At 41.7% G+C, this 18,553-nt stretch overlaps 1 protein-coding gene across 1 annotated transcript in view; it reads left to right on the top strand.

Moving 5' to 3' along the window:
• The window catches only part of WNK1 (WNK lysine deficient protein kinase 1), a 147,848-nt gene that overhangs the window by 3,900 nt on the left and 125,395 nt on the right, over nucleotides 1-18,553 (top strand). The window contains exon 2 of the mRNA XM_025198808.1: nucleotides 5-187. Coding sequence (XP_025054593.1) covers nucleotides 5-187 — 183 coding nt within the window. The remainder of the gene's footprint in view (nucleotides 1-4; nucleotides 188-18,553) is intronic.

Genomic DNA, 18,553 nt, shown 5'->3' with positions numbered 1-18,553 from the left:
CGAGGCGCAGGAGGACCGCAGCCGGCAGCAGGAGGACATCGAGGAGCTGGAGACCAAAGCCGTGGGTATCTCCCCCGACGGCCGCTTCCTCAAGTTTGACATCGAGATTGGAAGGGGCTCGTTCAAAACGGTCTACAAAGGGTTGGACACCGAGACCACGGTGGAGGTCGCATGGTGTGAGCTGCAGGTAAAACATGACCCGTAGCTGGCAGTGCAGTGGGCTTGTGTCTTGCCCGCCCACCCACTAGCCGCTGTCAGGGATGCAGGTGCAGCCTGTCCTGCCACGTTCACTACCCAGCCACTCCTCAAAAGGAGGGTGAAGCTGCTTCCCTGGGTCTGGCTGCCCCCTCTATTCCCAGGACTCGTTTCCCTTGAGAGACCAGCCTTGGAGAGGGGAACAGCGTTCAGTTTGTGGCTACACCTTTTGTTTTTGTTTGTTTAAGGCTTTACATCTTTAGGAGAATGGGAGGCAACTTGGAAGACTGAACAAATTCTCCTAGTCTTGGGGAGGCATGGCCAGACTAGAGAGGGGCTCCTAACATGACTGTTTGCGTGGATTGCAATCTAGTTTAGGTTTGAATCTGTTTAGGAGAGGGGATGTAACTTGGAAAAAAATGACTGGTGTACATAAGCATGCACATGTGATGAAAGCATCTGCTAGAAGCTGCTATGAGAGATCCTAGCAAAATTCAAATAAAGTACTGGTAAACGGATGTCAAACTAGTTGGTGCAGTGCACTACTATTGACTTGTAGCTCCAAGTAGGTTCTGCTGCTCTTGCTTGATAAAACAGCTAGTATAAAGCCTCCTATCCTTAGAGCTGTAAAAGATAAAATTCAACATTTTCAGGTGACTGCCCAGTTAAACTGGTAACTTGCTGTACTTTCCAGTTCTTGGCTATGGCTTTGCTAAACTGCAGTCCCACGATGTCAGGATCAGCCTGAGCTTCTTGGCAAGTTAGAGCATGTATAACTGAATTAGAGGCAGGTTGCTGTGCAACAAGGTTAATGGGGAGGGAAGAGCTTGGAGTACCAGTTACAAACACCTGACATGTTAGTATTCTTGCTAACTCGGAGATGGGAGTCTCTGTGCCAAAGAGTGAAGAGTGCCTCCCTTTGAGAAATTAGAAGAGGCAAAAGGAAAAGCCCCAGTAGACAGTAATCTCTTCCACTAGTGTCTGAGTAGCAAGCTGCGCAGTGCTTGCTCCTCACAAATTGACTAGCTGTAGTGTGTCATGTGCCAAAACTTGTTTGTTTATATTTTCTGTGAAGAGCAACTATTACTGTCAGACAGAAACTACTGCAAGACTTCTCAGCTCTCTTTTGCTTTCTGAAGTGTACTGTGAATAGTTTCTTGTAAGTGTTCTGGCTAATGGCTAGTACATCAACACATACTAGGTTTCTCTTAACTTCACAAATCTTGCGCTCCCACCACCAATTTCCAGTGCTAACTTATTATACCAACGATGCCCTTGTCATTGTTCCAGGTTGCATTTAGTGATGTTGCCCAATTAGATTTTACTTAGACCTTCAGTGCATGCTGTACTGAGAGTGAATTTTAGTCATCCCTCCAAATTAACTTTGATTTGAAATTCTTCTCAATGGTAGAAACTCTCTGATCTCATCCTCTTGGATTTATGTTTCCCCATTTGTTACTGTTGTTAGCTTTGAAGTAGTGGCTTCTGACTTCAGCAGAAGTTATGACAGGGTGCTGTTTTGAATACTTTAAGGAACAAAGTAGCCTGCAGAAATACCAGGTATCTGAAATAAATTTCTTTATAGAATTACTTTAGGGCCATAGCATTGGACTCCAGAATTTGGCTACAGTACTTCAAGACACAGCATTTAATAATGGTGGTGGTAATCTTTTATTACTATATTATATAGTAATAATCACTTGCTCTGCATGTGTGAATTACTATATAGTAATGTAGAAATAGAGATTACTACTATCACTAAATTCTGTGTTTTGAAGTATTGTAGCATTCAACATTCAGCTTAGTGTATTTCTGTCTTGGAAATTTCCTTTGTACATAAAGGAAAACTTTCTGAGAGAGAAATACATTGAGCTAAATGCTGTCACCCAGCTGAATTTCAGGAATGTAATGTAGATTATATTACTCTATCTCTAAGTTTGCTCACTGTGGAAAAAATGCAAGCCTTAGAACATGAATGGAGACTTGCCCTATAGCCATTAGAAATAAGCTCTTCATTGTAAAAATATATATACCTTTTTCATTTTATGACTTTTATATGTTGGCCCCTTGCTGCTTTTGGTTTTTATTAGAGTGGGATTTGGTAGTCAATGTTCCACTAGCTACATACTTGTTTTGGTACTAATTGTAGGAATGTGCATCACTGATCTGTCACTTGCATTGAAATGTTCTTGTACTGGGTTTCCATCACTAAAATACTACTGTATGACTTTTTGGGGATGAGCTGATGTATAATAAATATGATACTGGGCAACCAGTGTTGCAGTATGGTGACTTAGCAGGTTCTCTGTTGGCCTTAGTTGTATTAGTTTCTCCTGTGAGCATAAAACGAGCTAGGATTCCTCTATAGTTGCCCTCTGTTATGACAAGTACTTATAGTTTAGTTTGTTTTCATACTATGATATGCGATTTATTTAAAAAAAAAAAAAAAAAAAATATATATATATATATATAATATTAATTGGCTTTATAGTTGATACAAGTGGGGAGGGGAAGGAATTAAAATAACTATATCTTAACTTCATTTACAGAAAAAGCTTTGTTTAAATCTTTCACTTATACATTATAAAATATATATTAATAATATTATTTCCTTTAGAGCTCTAACAGTACCACTGGTGTGTAAATTGGGCTAAAGGGCACTGTAGGCACTGGAGAGCTATAGAGCATGACTAACTGTCCTTTCAGCTCAGGATTCTTGTAATCAGTTCTACCATAAATCATCTCTGCACATGATTGGACCTTACCTATGTATCTATGTATATAAGCCATAGTCAGAAAACTAGTCAAGGGTGTTGGCATGAAATAACCATTTAGCCCGGTTCATATAAATGTTGACAGTCTTTTTCAATTTAGAAATGTGGGCAGAGGGGGTGAGCTGTGAGGCAAAAAGTGATGTACCTTCTTGAGACATGTACCTAAAGCTCTATAGATATTGTCACAATCAACTGTCTTGGGTATATCTTTAATATCAGAGAAGCTTGAAATGCCTTTTCTCAGGAAAGTATATGATGCTAATCTTGTCCAGTTTGTCAGTAGTTCATGACTTGAACACTATAAACAATATTGCAGCAGGGCTGTCATAGGCCTTGTTCCAGGATTTGGTGCCTTTTGCAGGAAAGTCTAGAATGGGTCAGTGGGTTAACCATGACCATTTTTAATTGGATGACATGGCTATCTTTAACTGTCTTCTGGAAACTCAGTAGACAGGAAGGATAACATCTACCAAAGCAGCTAAATGTCTTGTCTTCCAAAAGCCATGGAGCGCATAAGATGCATTTAGGTGAAAGATTGCTGTGGTTTCTGTCACCAGTTCTGTTCACTTTCTGAATGTGTGAGATGGTTATTACAGAAAAATAAAGTCTTCCTGGAGAGAGAGCCTGACCTGTATGAAGAATTTGAAGATTTAACTGGAAAGGGCCTTTCCTTTTAATGGAGAAAGGAGGACTGGTTGCAGAGACAATGGTCAGTTGTATGAAGTTATTAAGAGGCATTTGCTCATATATGGGCAGATACCGTGCCATTCATTTCCCTTTATTCTTTGGTACTGCTGCTCTAAATAATAGTTGCATGAATATACTGTATTGCTGATATACCAGAATGGCAAAAGTAGATATTGTGGCATCAGTGCAGTATTAGTCTGGTTAGTGTGAATCTCCAATAGGGAATAATCAGTCCTGTCCCTAGAGCAGTGTGAATGAGTACTCCAAAAGCAAGGCTGGTAAAACAGTATCATGCAATAGTGGCTCCTGTGAAAGGAAGATGAAAATGGACTAGTTCAGCAATAATTTATTTATTTATTTTGTGTGCTAGTTTTGTTTATAACTTTTAAATTTTTCTTTGTTCTGTCCTATGATGTAAAAACCAAGTTCTAGTTATAGGTTACACTGCACTTGGGTTTGCCATTGAATCCATCTAGCCACTCTTCCTTAGCAGTAGGTGCCTTTGCTTTGTTAGCTGTGATATAAAAATGAGTAGGTACAAACTTAATAGCATTAGTGTTCACAGTTAAGTGTGAGATTCTCTTGCATGCAGCTGAGCTCAGAAAAAATGAGAAAGCATCCGGTTCTTAGACTTTTACAGCAGGAAGTAGTGAGGTGCAAAATACTTTCATATACCAAAGCTCTACTTGCAGAACACTTTGGTTTTGATGGAACATGTGCAGGAAACTTCTTACTGAGTACAAAAAATACCCTTAATCTTCAAACAGGATATGAAGGGATCTCTGGGTATATTGGTGTTGCCCTTGGGTAATTGCTGATCATCCTGTCATGTTAGCTGTCTAACTTAATTTTATTAATGTAGCTTTAACTTGGAAAATGAAGTCTGTAGACATAAGAACAGAAAACAGTTTGTGAACATAAACATCTCTTCATCCTCATTGTGCTTCACTACTGGCTGACAGGAATTCAAATAATTATTAATATCTTGCTTTCTGAGCAGGTTGAAATTGCAAGCATTTCAGGAACTGCATGGTCAAGACTTAAGGCAAGAAAGGGTCCTGATATCTGCTAACCATACAGTCAGTTTCGATGCCTGTCCAGGTTGCACATTTAGGGAGGCCTGACTTGAAAATATGTTAAAATGCAGGTCTGTGTAGATGAATTACAACATGCCTATTTACTCTTTGGCTTTCTCTGGTTATCTGGGTCTGGAATAAGTTTTGAAATATTGATTTAATTCCTGGTCGTGCCCCTTGTTGGAAAAGTGGAGGCTGTTGCTGTTCAAGATCTGGAAGCATAGTCAGAATTTTCTAGAGGAACATTCTTCTTAAACAAGAATGTTTCACCTCTAAAACAGGTGAACTGTTCTGCAGATATCAAGACTATCCAGTTATAATTAATAGGGGTGCACTGATAAAGATTTTCTTGGCTGATACTGGTAGCCGATTACTCACTAGGCATATCAGCAGATACTGATCTGATAATGATTTACAGGAGCACAGCCAGGCAGCATGGAGAGCAGTGCCCTGCAGGTAAGTTGTTGGAGGGGAAGAGGTGGGGGGAGACATATAGAGGCCCCCATGGTGAGGGAGGGAGTGGGGCTGGGGCTGGGCAGTGAATGGGACCCCAGGGTGGGGAGTGGACAGAGCTGTGGGCAGCTCATCCAGGGGATCAGTGTCCCAGCACTTAAAAATTGCAGTGGGGGTGCTTGAATTAAAGCTCATTAAATGAACTTTAGCTAAAGCACTGCTGCCACCATTTTTAAGTGCTGGGATGCTTTTAACTGGAGTGCAGCTGAGCGGGGCAAGGGCTGCCTGCTGCAGCTCCTCACCCTGCTGCCTTTGCCCCTGCAGCCTGGCTTCAGCTGCGCTGTCCCCTGCCCATCCGGTGGTGACAGCGAGCTGTGCCTCCCACTGTTGGATGGGCAGGGGATGCAGTGTGGCCGGTGCGTGAATCCCAGGGCCAAGGGAGCAGGGCGAAGAGCTCGCAGTGGGCAACCTGCCTTTGCCCTAGCCCTGCTCAGCTCTGCTCCAGTTAAAAGCATCCCAGTGCTTAAAAATGGTGGTGGCAGTGCTTGAACTAAAGCTCATGTGATGTGTTTTTAATTCCCTGGGGTCCCATTCACTGCCCTGCTCCCGCCCCACTTTCTCCCTCACAATGGGGGCCTCAATCTGCCCCTTCTCCTCCACAGACTTACCTGCAGGGTGCTACTCTCCATGCTGCCTGGCTGCATTTCTTGGCTTGTACACGCATGCATGTGGCTGCTCGCATGCAAGTGGTGTCTCGGGCCCCAGGCTGGGAGGCGTATTATATTTATTGGTGAACCGGACAAAAAAAGCCAGCAGCCGATAATGTTAATCTTTTTATCGGTGTTGATCCAATATGGCACCAATGTTGGTGCAGCTCTAATAATTAAGTAATTTTTTGGAGGATGTTAAGTCTCAGACTTAACTTTCTGTTTAGTGAATGGGTTGAGATCATCTTACATCTGTTTGAAGGATTTTTGCTGCCACATCTGGTAGAGTTGTCTATCGGACAAAACCCCAGACCAGGTGGACATTGAATCTGATTTGATGTAGCAGTTCCTATACCTACCTAATACTATTCTGTATGAATGAATGTCAGAAATAAATTTAATTTAATTGCCCTCTGAAATGGTGGTAGCCAATAAAGGTTTTGCAGTTGCGTACAACTAAATATTGAAAATGTTGATATCTTTACATGACATTAAAAGAAAGTTATAACTATTACTTCCTCAAGCTTACATGTGCATAACTAATAACTTTTTATGAATGCAGGTGCATATTGCAAACGTACCTTAACATGAAAAGTGTGGAACTCAAATTTCTGGTCTTCGTTCTTGATCCATTTTTAATGTAGCATTTTATTTTTGATGTTTGTAACTTGTTGAGCTTGAAACGGGGAAGGGGGGAAGGTCTGTAACCACAAATCCATAACTTGGATTGTATAACCTACCACTTCTGATTTTGAGACCTTAGTTGCATTAAGTTTCAACAGATTAGAATTTTTATTTTCAAGATTCTTTCTTCTTCTAATTGCATAAAGCAGTTGCCCTGGATATCTTTTTCCATTGCTTATCCAAGTGGCATAGCAGAACTTGTTATTGTACTGAAAGACTTAAAGTACCTGTAGATGTGAGAACCCATTGAGTGACTGACTGAAGAGCATAGCAGCAGCTGCCTTGGCCTTGAGTGGGCTTTAATTGAGACCATTAAGGATCTTGACAAATGAGACAGTGAAGGCAAAGTAATAGTCTTCAGAAATATGGAAAATAGTCAGGCTGCTAATTTGCACAATGAAACAAACAAAAAAAGATGCTTTAAAGCAGAGTCTAACATGAGGAGCCAGGGGCCACACTGCCTGGGTCCTGTGGGGCTTCCCAGGACCTTTTGCTGCATGTAGCTGTCTTGCTGCCCTCACTGTGTGGGTGACCTCCCCTGCTGTTGCCACTGCTGCAGTAGCTGGAGCCTTGAGAATAGTGGTGGGGCAGGAGCCTTTGGGCCACATATTCAACTGGCAGCCAGCAAGGGATTAACATGATGCATGTGTAGGGGTTCAGTACCTCTTAGGCAGAAGCATCTCTAGGGGTTTGATGCTTGCTATCCTTGTCCTTGCTTTCACTCCTTTTAAACAGCTTGCAAAAAGACCTTCAGCAACAGTTACCACCTATGGCTGTAAGTTGGATCTATGCAATGTATACCCACCGTTTTGAAGATGACAGTTTTCAAAACATAAACATTTTTAAGCAGGTTTCTTACTCTTATAAAGAGTAGTCCAAAGACATGATTAAAGCTTAGGTTCTAAGTGCCTTCTCTGTTTTTGAATCTTTAGGGTTTATATTTTTCAACCTGTTAGCAGCCTTTTAGTGCTAGATACTTTTTAAAGATAAAATTAATTCTAATGTAATGGCATAACTCCAGCACTTAGTGGTTTTTAAAAAAGCATTGCAAGACTTGCAGTAAACTTTTTATAAAGATTTAAGCTTATGGCTCTTTCTAATTCATACTTTGACAGTTTCTTTTACTTTGTGTTACATGGTATACAGAAACTAAAAAGATGCTTTTCCTGTATTTTTGGGGGGTTTTTGTTTTTGTTTTTTTTTTTTCCATGACTAAGGCTGAGAGTCTGAATTCTAAGCAGTGACCTCTGTGTAATGACTTCGTGGCTCTAACATCATTTTCTGGATGAAGCAATGATGTTGTATAACATCATGTGTCCATATGTTTGGTATGCAATTTCTCTTCTGACAGGTTAGATATTGCTGCTTAAAACTGACATGTTGATGCACTGGCAGTTGAGCGTCAGGAATCCTTTATCAGGCAGGACTGACCTTCTCTTGAAGCTATCTGAGTGAATAGGATTTAACCTTTTTGGTTCTGTACTTGCACTGCTGATTTAGGAGCTAGTTGTAATCCTGACTGTCCTGTCTTAGCACCCGTTTGGTGTTCTACTTAGAAGAGTGATCAGTGCTTCCTTTAGAAGGAAACAGTGTGTGCAGTCCCTAAGAAAGGGGACAGAGCTATTTAAACTTATGATTGTTTAGTCTGGTTTGACTTAATATTTTAGACTTGAGGTGTCCCTTTGCATTGCTGTCTGTGTACTTAGCCAGAAAGTGGCAAAATTACAAGCTGTAGAAATATTTTTTTTTATTGTTTGAAGCACATGTGTCTGTTTAAAATGTCTGTGTATTGCCAAGTGATGCATAGACAAAGGTGGCAGGATGTGGTGGGAGTGGGGGGGGGGGGGGGGGGGAAGGGCACCCTGCACTGCTTGTTAAGTGGTATTGCAAGTGCCTGAGACCTTGGGTACTGATTCATACCATGGCTATCACCTGGGCAACAGCTGTGCAAGCATCTTCACTCTGTCCTATCAGTAGAACTAAAATGTGGTGGAAGAGCTGCCAAGGGATGTATGCTGAGATTGCACGTTTCCATGTGCACCACACATCTGTACACTGATTTGATAGCAGTTTGATCTAGAGCTGTTGGATACTACTTCACTTAGGCCAGTGAGCATTTATCAAACTAAAACTTCTGACAGCTCTCAAACTGGGTATCTAGCTTTCTGCTGTAGTATTGACCAGGGTGGGAAAGTTAGGACCCCTTAGGCAACTGATCCAGGGGGAAGAGGTCCTGCCTTGTTCCTGCTTTTGTTAATTTGAGTTAAACTTGTAGCTTCTTAAATTCAGCGTACTAGTGGCTGAAGACAGTGGGCTTCACTTATTCAGTATATGATGAGAAAGTGGACAAAAAATAGGGAAGTTAGACTCCCAGCTAAGTTAATGTGTTTTTTCTCTCTGCCTCTCAAACATGCATAATAGTAGCATAGGAATATAGGTATTTATGTGTGTTGGTATAGTTAAAATGGTCACGGTGATACTATTTGGAATACAAGACTGTAGATGAGACTGTAGTTTTGGCTGTTGAGTAGTCTACTGAATTGTATCAGTGTTACATGGCTCTTTCTCTGCTGGCCCCTGTCCATATTAGCCTGCTATTTTCTCATCTCCTGTCTTGGTGTAACCATGTGATTGTTTTTGTTATATTGACTCTTGCTGGCAAGCTGCTTATGACCCCAACACATGTATTTTGAACACTATGGAAACGCTTACTGTTTCTATCCTGGTGAAGGCTAATAACATACAAATGATATAATCCAAAAATATTGCAGTTAAAGCAGTAAACCAGGTAGGCTTTAAAAAAATAATCTTAAACATTTAAACACCGTGTATGTTTATGTAACCTGCATCTCTTTTATAGCAGCTTTTACTGCTAGTATTTAGTTAAATATTACAAAATGTTAGAATATCTTTTATTCTTCATATTGGCTTCTTTTACATAAGGTTTCAAGTCTTGAAGGATACTTTTAATGAGCAACTTTTTTTTTAATTTTGCTTTTCCTTCAGTGGACTTTTTACAATCTAATATCAAGATGCAGCCCATTTTCCTTGGTAACAGTGACTTCTTTTAGTGTATGGCTAAAACAGACTTGTTTCACCTGGGAATAATACCTGTCTATGATGAGGCACTAACCTCTGCAATACTGAGTGGGATTTACTGAAGCAACTTGTTCTGTTTTTACTAAAGCAGGTTAGGGCCCACAGAGAATCGGATCTCTTTAGACAGAGAAGGAAACTATGACAAATAAAACTCAAGTTGAAGGAAGCAGTTGAGAAGCAGGCCAAGCTATAGTTGGCCTACAGTATATTTAAAAAAAAAAAAAAAAAAAAAAAAAAAAGCTGACTGAAAGCAAACTATCTTTTTGTTATATAGGAAATGTTAGCCTAAAACAACATTTTTTTTTTTTTCCCCTTTTCTGTAGTATTGCCCTCTACACACCATAGCACTTGTATATGTTTTCGAGTGGTCCTTGGAGGAAGCTTCCTAAATTAACTAGTTTAATGAGTTATGTGATTTCACCGAAGTCTTATGCTATGCTAGAAATTGTTTAAACCAAACACTGAAGTGGTTGATTTGGGTATTTTGGTAGTGTTCCCATTCCTTCCCCCCCCCCCCCCCCCCCCCCCCCCCCCCCCCCCCCGCAGTTTTTGGTTCTCAATGTGTAGGTCAAACAGTGCTACTTCTATTTTATTTTTGGTGAAAAGGAATAGTGGCTAATATTGGGGTGAGATGTTTGGTTTTGGAGCGCAAATGCCTCTAGGCCTTGCTTGCATCAAATTTCTGGGGTTTTTTTCAGCCATATCCTTAGAAGCTACGATGGAGAGTGCTAGTGTAAAAAGGGGTCTGAGTGTCTGTTGACTTAAGTACCTTGTTTATGTATATAATGTAGAATTGTATGAATCAAAGCTCTTAAAACTGTGGCTGCTCCCTGAAAATTCACCCAAACACCATTGATGTCAATAATGGAACTGTAGCATCCCCAGTGGGCCTGTTACTTGACCTCCCCATTGCCTGCTCCCCTGTAGCAGTGCGGGGCATGAATTGAAGATGACCCCCCAGTAATTAGATTCTATACTTTGAAATTTATAACAAATTAAAAACTTCCATGTATGCAGTATAATTATTGGGGGGTCACCTTAAATTCAGGGGTGTCTTGGATTGGAGTAAATATGGTAATTTTTGTTTGGTTAATCATCAGAGGCTTTTTCCAAAGGCCCTAGATCAGATAGTGGGAAATCTTACAATCAGCTGTTGTATTCTATATAAACTGTCATCCTTATTAGTACTGTTAAGCTACGGAGCTCTTTTCTGCAACTTGCACAAAGCTTTGCAATTCATAGACTGCAGGGATTGGAGCAGTAGTGGAGTTCAGGACCACTGACCTGAGCAAGGAGTTCTGAGGGTTGGTAAAGCAGGGGAGGAGAAAACCCTTGGTCCCAGACCTCATGATCTTAAACTTGAAGTAGATTGTGAAACTTAAATTACATTAGTGGATCACACAACAAAATTCTGCTTATGATTTTCTCCATGAAATTAACTGTATAATGTGCTTTTGTGTAAACTGTAGAAGACTTATTCTAGATGCTTGGGAGTTAACAGTTTAATTTGAATTTTGGATGTAGTGACATCCACTTGTCTTGTCTAAGCCATTTCATTTTGCTAAACCTCAGTTTCCCAGTTTACACAATTATCCTTTTGGGGTCGTTGTAGATTAAATGTCTGAAATTCTGAATGTGAGGAAATGGAAATGCACTCATCTTCTGAACTAGGTGCGGCAACAAGTTTTTAGTAGGGTTGCACCGATAGATATTTTGGGGGCCAATACTGATAGCCAGTTTTTAAGGAGGCATATCAGCTGCTACTAATCTGATTTTCTGATACAGCTGAGTCCAGCTGGTAAGTCTTTTATGGTGAAAGGGGAGGGGGAGGGAAGGGGCATGGGGAAGTCAATCAGTGTGGCCCGCAGTGAAGGCAGGAGTGGGGCTGGGGTAAGTGCTGCCCAGTCAGGGCAGGATGGAGCTGCAGGAGGCATAGGACCCTGTGCCCCCAGCTGCTGCGCGCTGTTCATCCAGCAGCTCCTGCTGCTGCTCCCACCACTTACCTGGGAGGGCACGGGGTGGGGAGGCCAGTATAAGTATTGATGTGTTCATCTGCCCCCCCGTCCGTGCCCCTTCCCTCCCACTTCCATCACAACAGACTTACTAGCTGCATGCAACTCTCCACCCTGCTGGGCTGTGCTTCTTGCTGCCTGTGTGCTGTGCTGCGGCTACGCTCATGCATAAGCATTTATCATCCACTTTAGGCCAATTTCCAATATAGTCAATTTTATTTATATTGGTACCAATCCAGTATCAGACTGAGTATTGGTGCACCTTCTAGTTTTTAGGCATTATTAATAAGAACATCTGGTCTCCTGTTGTCAAAGGCAAAATGTTAGCATATTGTGGAGCTGCATAGTTCATCTTTGGCTGGAGGTAAGACTTGCTGGTTATAGTAATCTATTAAGAAGCTTATTAGAATTGCAAGGAGCAGGTCAATCCTGCAACAACATCCATGGGCTGACTTGTGCTTCATGATTAGGGAACTGTGGAAAGCTTTCTACAGGAGTTGAGTTCTTTGAAACCTTTTTAAAGGTGTCCAGGCAAAAGATTATAAGTAGCACGAGATTAAACTCCTTCAGTTTAACTGCAAATGTAGAAATTTTCATTAACATTTTGCTTAGGTGGGGAGACTCAGTGCACAAAATGAAACTGCTGCATTCCTGTTCCACCTCCTCTTGCTGTGCCGCCCCCCCCCCCCCCCCCCAGCAGTGAGGACATAGGTGTCATGAAAGAGAGGTTCATGGCTCTTCAAGAATCAGTAGTTCAATACTAATGCTGAAGTATTACTTGTCAAGTCTTCTACCTAGAATATCTGCAAGTCAGAGAGTTGCCCTGGGTTGTGTTGTTCTCATACTTCCAAAATCTAAGTTTAATTTGGTACCTGAGGCATTTTCCTGTTGAATCTTTTTAAATCCAGTGTTGCTTTTATTCTGAGCTACCTTGTGCTTATGCTAGGAAAATGAACTGTGCACACTAGAACAGCTATTAATTGTGCTGCTGGTAAGCTTCTGTTGTACTTCTTTTTGTAAAGATGCTAAATTGTCTGGTATCTTTACCTAATGTCTTTTAGCTGTATCAAAAAGCAGTTGTGGCCTTTTTGTAGGAGAAGATGCAATTATTACAGTACTAGACTTCTGAAATGCCTTTCATCTTGATGTTATTTCTGTATCTTTCCATCAGCCAGACTTCTGTTACCCATCCCTTTTTAATCTTGTTGAATTCCTTTTTTTCTTTATGGAGGTGCCTCTTCTGCTCTTCATCTGGTCTTGACAGTGTTTCTTGCCATCTGTCAGGAGCATGGGAAAAGCTATGAGGGCAGTTTGTAATTATAGTGCTGTCTTGCCAAAATCTGGTTGGCTGCTGTCTCCATGTGGTCTGTGCAAAAACATCTGTTAGAGCAGTGAATGGTTTCTCTACGAGTCCTGCACACTTTGTGGAAGAAGGGGAATTCTTCAGGTATACCATTCACAAGAGTAGTGACTACATTTAAAAACTTTAAAAAGTTTAAAACCTATGAGCAAGAACACTAAGATTTGTCTAGTTCCAAACTTCAGCTGGTAAAGCAGTCCTTTAGACCAGCGATGGCCAACCTGTGTGACACATGCCACAAATGGGACAGCCAGCAGAGCAGTAGACTGGGCAGGGGCAAGGGGATCAGAGTGTTACTTTAGGAGAGTATGGGGCTAACGCCTACTGAAACGGTTGCCCCCCACTGTAATGGCCAGTAATGTCTGCAGGTGTCTTTAAGAATCTGTTTCTTATCCTTTCTTATTTTCGCTTCTCAAATCTCTTTCCAGGAAGGGAAAAATCCATGGACTACACTAGACTACAGCTGAAGGGGTGTCTCATTTCAAATATGCCTTCCGTTGCTTCTTAGATGACCAAAACATAAGCGACAGCTGAGTTTTTCCCTTTGTGTGTGGGGTCAAGGGCAGTCCAGCTCAGCAGTTTCCCTTTCCTCTTCCCTTCCTGAGGGTTTTTTTTTTTAATGTTTGGAAGTAGCTGTAGATTGTCATTATGAACAGTCATCCTCATGTCATCAACACTAGATGGAAACATGTCAGTTGTTTCACATGGAACTATTCAGTCCAACAGCTGTGAGCTTATCAGGTTCGTAACTTGGGTGTCACTTTCAAGGATTGTAGTCATTGCTTTAATAAAAAAAAAAAAAAGGGAGGAAATTGTTCCAGAACTGTTCTGATAAAGCAGAACTTCAGCAGCTTTTGTTACTGGCAAGACTCACCAAAACAGATTATTTTGAAGGAGGAGTGAGGTTGGATTTTTTTTTTTTTCTTTTAAGTGAATTCCTTTTTCTGTAGTCCTCCAGTAAATGTGCTTGTGAGCCTGAGGTCCCAACCTCCGCCTCTGGATGATGGAGGATGAGGATTCCATTGATGGCCATCTCAAGCAGCCACCAGGGGTGGTTGTAGAGTCGCCTTAAACTTTTCGTTGCCTCTTCAGCAGTACTCTTGCTTCTGGAGTGAGCTTTGCTGTTGTTATTCAATCTAGGTTAAATTGGCATCAGCTGGTTACTTTTTAAAGCATAAATAAGCATCTGGTTACTTTATCTAAACATAAATAAGCAGGACCCATATCAACAGTAATGATATTTTACTTGATATAAATGACAGGGGTTAACTTTTATTTTGCCAGTGAAGTGAGTTTTCTGCTGCCACCGGAGTGCAAATAAGTCTTAATTTATTCCAGTAGCACTGGGGAAAGGGGATTGAAGTCTGCCAACAGCCATTGGCTATTTTGTTTCAAAATGTGATGTGTTGCATGCACTGTTGAGCATAATGTGAAACAAAGTGCCATAAAAAATTTAAGTACTGAGTAAAAGGCTGGAAAAAAACCTTTAATGGGAGAACAGGCTGGGTCATTAATTTTGTGCAATAGGTTTCTGTGGAGGCAACTGTGTTGTGTATCAGTCATTTTGGTGGAAGTGATCAGAAATGGAAGCTGAATTCTTGCCTTTCTCAAATTAGTAACATGCTTATCCTAAATTGTTGGGGATCTAATGCTATTCCACTTGAATCAGTTAACTTTTTCCTAATTTGACTTAAAATGGTCTGCTTAAGTTGTGGCTTTTTGATTGAACCCAAAGGGGTGCTCAAAGATTTCTTGACCTACAAAGTTCTAAGATGATCCTTTTTTTAAGTGTGCAGTTATTAACCAGCTCCACTTCCTTAAGTGTTCCAGCATTCACTGATCTGATTTAAAACCAGTGACTGACCTGACAGTAACTGTGGTTCAAGATCGCTTTCTATAAGGATTCTGCTTTTTTGTGCACATGCACCTCATACATTAGACCAGATCCTTTGGTTGACGGTATATATTGGGGCCACCTATGTAACTGATATGACAATAAATGACTTGCAGGTCTTGAGTTTATAGACTAGTTTAGGTATCTAACACAAATTTAAAGAGAGCAGAGCCATGATCCTGAACTTTAATTATAACAAGCGAGCTTGTTATATTGTCAGAGGACCAGAATGGGGTGCCAACATCCACCTTCTCTTTGGGATGAAATAAGATGTCTTTTTAGTGCTTTGAGATCTAGGATAATCCACCTCCTTTCTTGAGTAGTAACTTGTGAAAGGAGTCCCTGGAGAGAGAACAGATGCATGAGTAAGATGGTATTGGAATGCTCTGCAACTGGTTACCCATTGTTGCGATCTTTCTGATCCATTGGTCCACAGTGATCCTAGCCCAGGCTTCTGGAAGAGGAGAGCTTTCAAAAAGGAGAGTAGGAATATCACAGGCCTGAAATCCATACCTGTCTTGCTCAAAAGTCAGCTTCTGGAGTCAGTCTAACCTGCTAACTTGCAGTTTGGTGTCCATGGAGAGCAGAAAGGATGAAGATTTACTCCATCTTTTTAAGGCTTAACAATGCCTGGGTACTTACTACTCCTTATTCCTTCTCTCTTGGTTGGGGAAATAACATGCCATTGTCTCAATTTCTGTATATGGTACCTTGGATTCAGTAATTAAAGGTTTGAATTGGTACAGCTGAGCTACAAGATAGAAATGAGATCTTGGTGTTATAACCTGTATGATGGCTTGGTACTAAGTTTACTTTTTGACCTGCAAGCAACAGATCAGAAAAGAGGAGAGATGTCTGTGGGTTTAATTGTTACTGCAGGTACTTTGCATAGTCTGTACCAGGCAGCCAGCTGGGATCTGTTTTTGCTTTTTCTTAAGCTGTACAGACAGTAGCCAATGTGTTGGCAGTGTCCAAAAGAATAAGAAAGTGAGCCTTTGTGTCCTTTGTGTCTTGGAAGGCTCTTCTAGGTGTTCTATATAGAATATTTTTGGTGAGAATCTTCATTTTTGTGTGTGCCTGGTGTGCGGGCCGGGAGCGACCCGAGCCCTTTTCCGTGCTGCACGCGGGCTATGGCCAGCTGCCCGGGAAGGCCGTCGAGCTGGAATTAGGCACAAACGCTTAGCGGTAGTTTAAAAGATTGTTTACTTACACCGAGATGGCAGTGGTGTAGGCTGGAAAACTTGCTTGGGTTGCAGTTACAGACAGAAAAGAAAAGAAAACTCGAACCTGCAGGGCACGAGGGTACGTCACAAGGGTTTTTGGCGACGGGAAGATGTAAAACACGAGGGTACGTCGCAAAGGGTTTTCGGCGATGGGAAGATAAACCTGCAGGACTCGAACCCGGGTAGAAGAGCTCTGAAGTCGTCCGGCAAGGACTCACACGAAGGTTGCTAGGCTCCGTGGGTCCGGTTCTTTTGCGCGTGGGAAGGGATACGTCTGGACTGCGATCGACGGGGAGAGGCTAGAGGTTGATCAGACCTCTGGTGCCTGCTTGAAATGCACTGGGTCCGTAAGGATCCGCAGCGCATAGAGATCTTCACACAGCGTGAAGTCTCCTCCTCCCGGTGTTCGTGGAGTCCTCCAACTTGGGCGGAAACCACTCAAGCCTTTTAAACGGCTAGCAAGCCAATCACTAGCCGCCACGTGTGAATAATTTAGAACTGGCCAATAATGGGACTCGAATTAGCATACAAATGGCGGGAACTCTTTGCAACGAGCATTTCTGTGCTGCAACAAAGAAATGCACCCTGCAAAGAAAGCTTCAAATTGGCGGGAAATTCTCCCTTGCACCGGCGTTCTCTTTTGCAGCAGAAAACTCCACCGTGCAAGGAAGCTATAATTAAGCGGGAACAATTTAGCAGTGCCGAAGCACACAAAAACAAAAATCACACCCTTTGGGTTGTGACACCTGGAAAAAAAATGGCAGATGGAATCAAGATCAGAGATGTGGCTGTTATCTGCACAAAAAATGTTGCATGGTTTAAAAGCACCTTGCCTTTTAAACCTTGGATCTAGTTTCAAGTGGTTGTTGTTGGGTTTGGTTTTTTTTTTGGTGGGGGAGAGGTGGAATAAATCTTAATGAAGTCTATCCATTTTAAAAACCCAAATGAGCAAGCTAAAAGAGTTCTCTAAGTAGAGAGAATAAAGAAAATGTTGGTAGTGGCAAAATGACACCCTTGATGTAGCAAGAAGGAATTTGAGAGATTATTGGATCTGTTTTTTTTTTTATATAGGAGCAGGAGGACATGTGGATCATGTGGAATCAGTGGATTCTGCTGGCCAGGAAGATTTGCATCTAGTTTGAGGGAGGGGAGGTAAAACTCATAATTACAACATCTAACTTCAAACCGTCAAAATGATTAGAAGACTATAATTGCTGCTCACTTTGTGAAACCATCTTCTCCAATTTTTAGTTGGTATCGGTTCTGTTTTTCCTGGAAGTATATTATGGCTCACTGAATCACCATGCCTCAATCATGGTTTTTTCAGAGGAACTTGTACATCTGTTTACATAATGTCACCACCACCAAAAAAAATTCGCCTATCTCTTGCAGTCGGCATGGGTACAACTGTATGTAGTGTCTGACACCAGTCTGTTTTCAAATACAGGAAACAAAGTCTGTTCAGCATTATAAAAATCAGTGTGGCTTCTAACCAGGGCTTTGAAGATTAGTGTGAGTCTTTATTGCTTGGCTCGGAATTGAGGAAGCATTTTTATATGCCAGTTGATATTCTTGTTCAGTACAATGCTGCATATGACGAGTATGCTTCTACTCCAAATGACAAAATAGGTGCTCCTCACAAAATATTGCTGTTCACTAGGAGAGTGAGTCCAAATAGTGGAGTATGAGCCGACAGTGTACCCTTGTTTTGAAGAGGACTAACAGCATACTGGGCTGCATTAGTAGGAATATTACCAGCAGATTGAGGGACAAGATTCTTCAGCAGTGACTCTAGAAATCAGTAGTTAAATTCCAAAGAGATATGAACCTTTTTCCCCCAAAATCAGGCATGCTCATTGTGGAGCAAATCTGTCACAGCAGTGCAGCCTTGGTGGCAGTATGCTGGGCTAGGGCTGTGTGGTGGTGCTTTTGAGGCAGGGTTCCTTGTTTGTTTTTTCCCTTGCCTCTGGTTGCTTGGGCATTTTGGAGTATTTGGAGCATTTTGGAGTTGCATGACTTGGACGAAGAAGGAACAAGAGTCAGATCTGGGGAGAGAAGGTAAGGGTGGGGTAGGAAGAGGGGTTGTGGTGGGGGGGGAAAAAGTAGGGCAGGGACCAGATTCATAACTGGAGGGTGGAAGAGAAGGAAACAAATTGGGAATTTGGGTGGAGAGAGAATGCAATTGACTTGCTAAAAAGAATGGATCAGGTTATAGGATGGAGGTTAATCTAGTCTGATATCTGAGATTGGGACTAATCAAGCAAACGGGCAAATTGGGAACCTCTGGGATAGAAAGATGTGTGGGGTAAGATGGAAACAAAGGGTAGGGGAATGATACCTGATTCTTGCCACTTTGTGGGTGGGTGGGTGGGTGGGTGTGGGATGGCAG

The sequence above is a fragment of the Alligator sinensis genome, unplaced genomic scaffold (genome assembly GCF_000455745.1).
Source record: "Alligator sinensis unplaced genomic scaffold, ASM45574v1 scaffold87_1, whole genome shotgun sequence".
Lineage (NCBI taxonomy): Eukaryota > Metazoa > Chordata > Crocodylia > Alligatoridae > Alligator > Alligator sinensis.
This window is presented reverse-complemented; position numbering and strand designations above follow the sequence as displayed.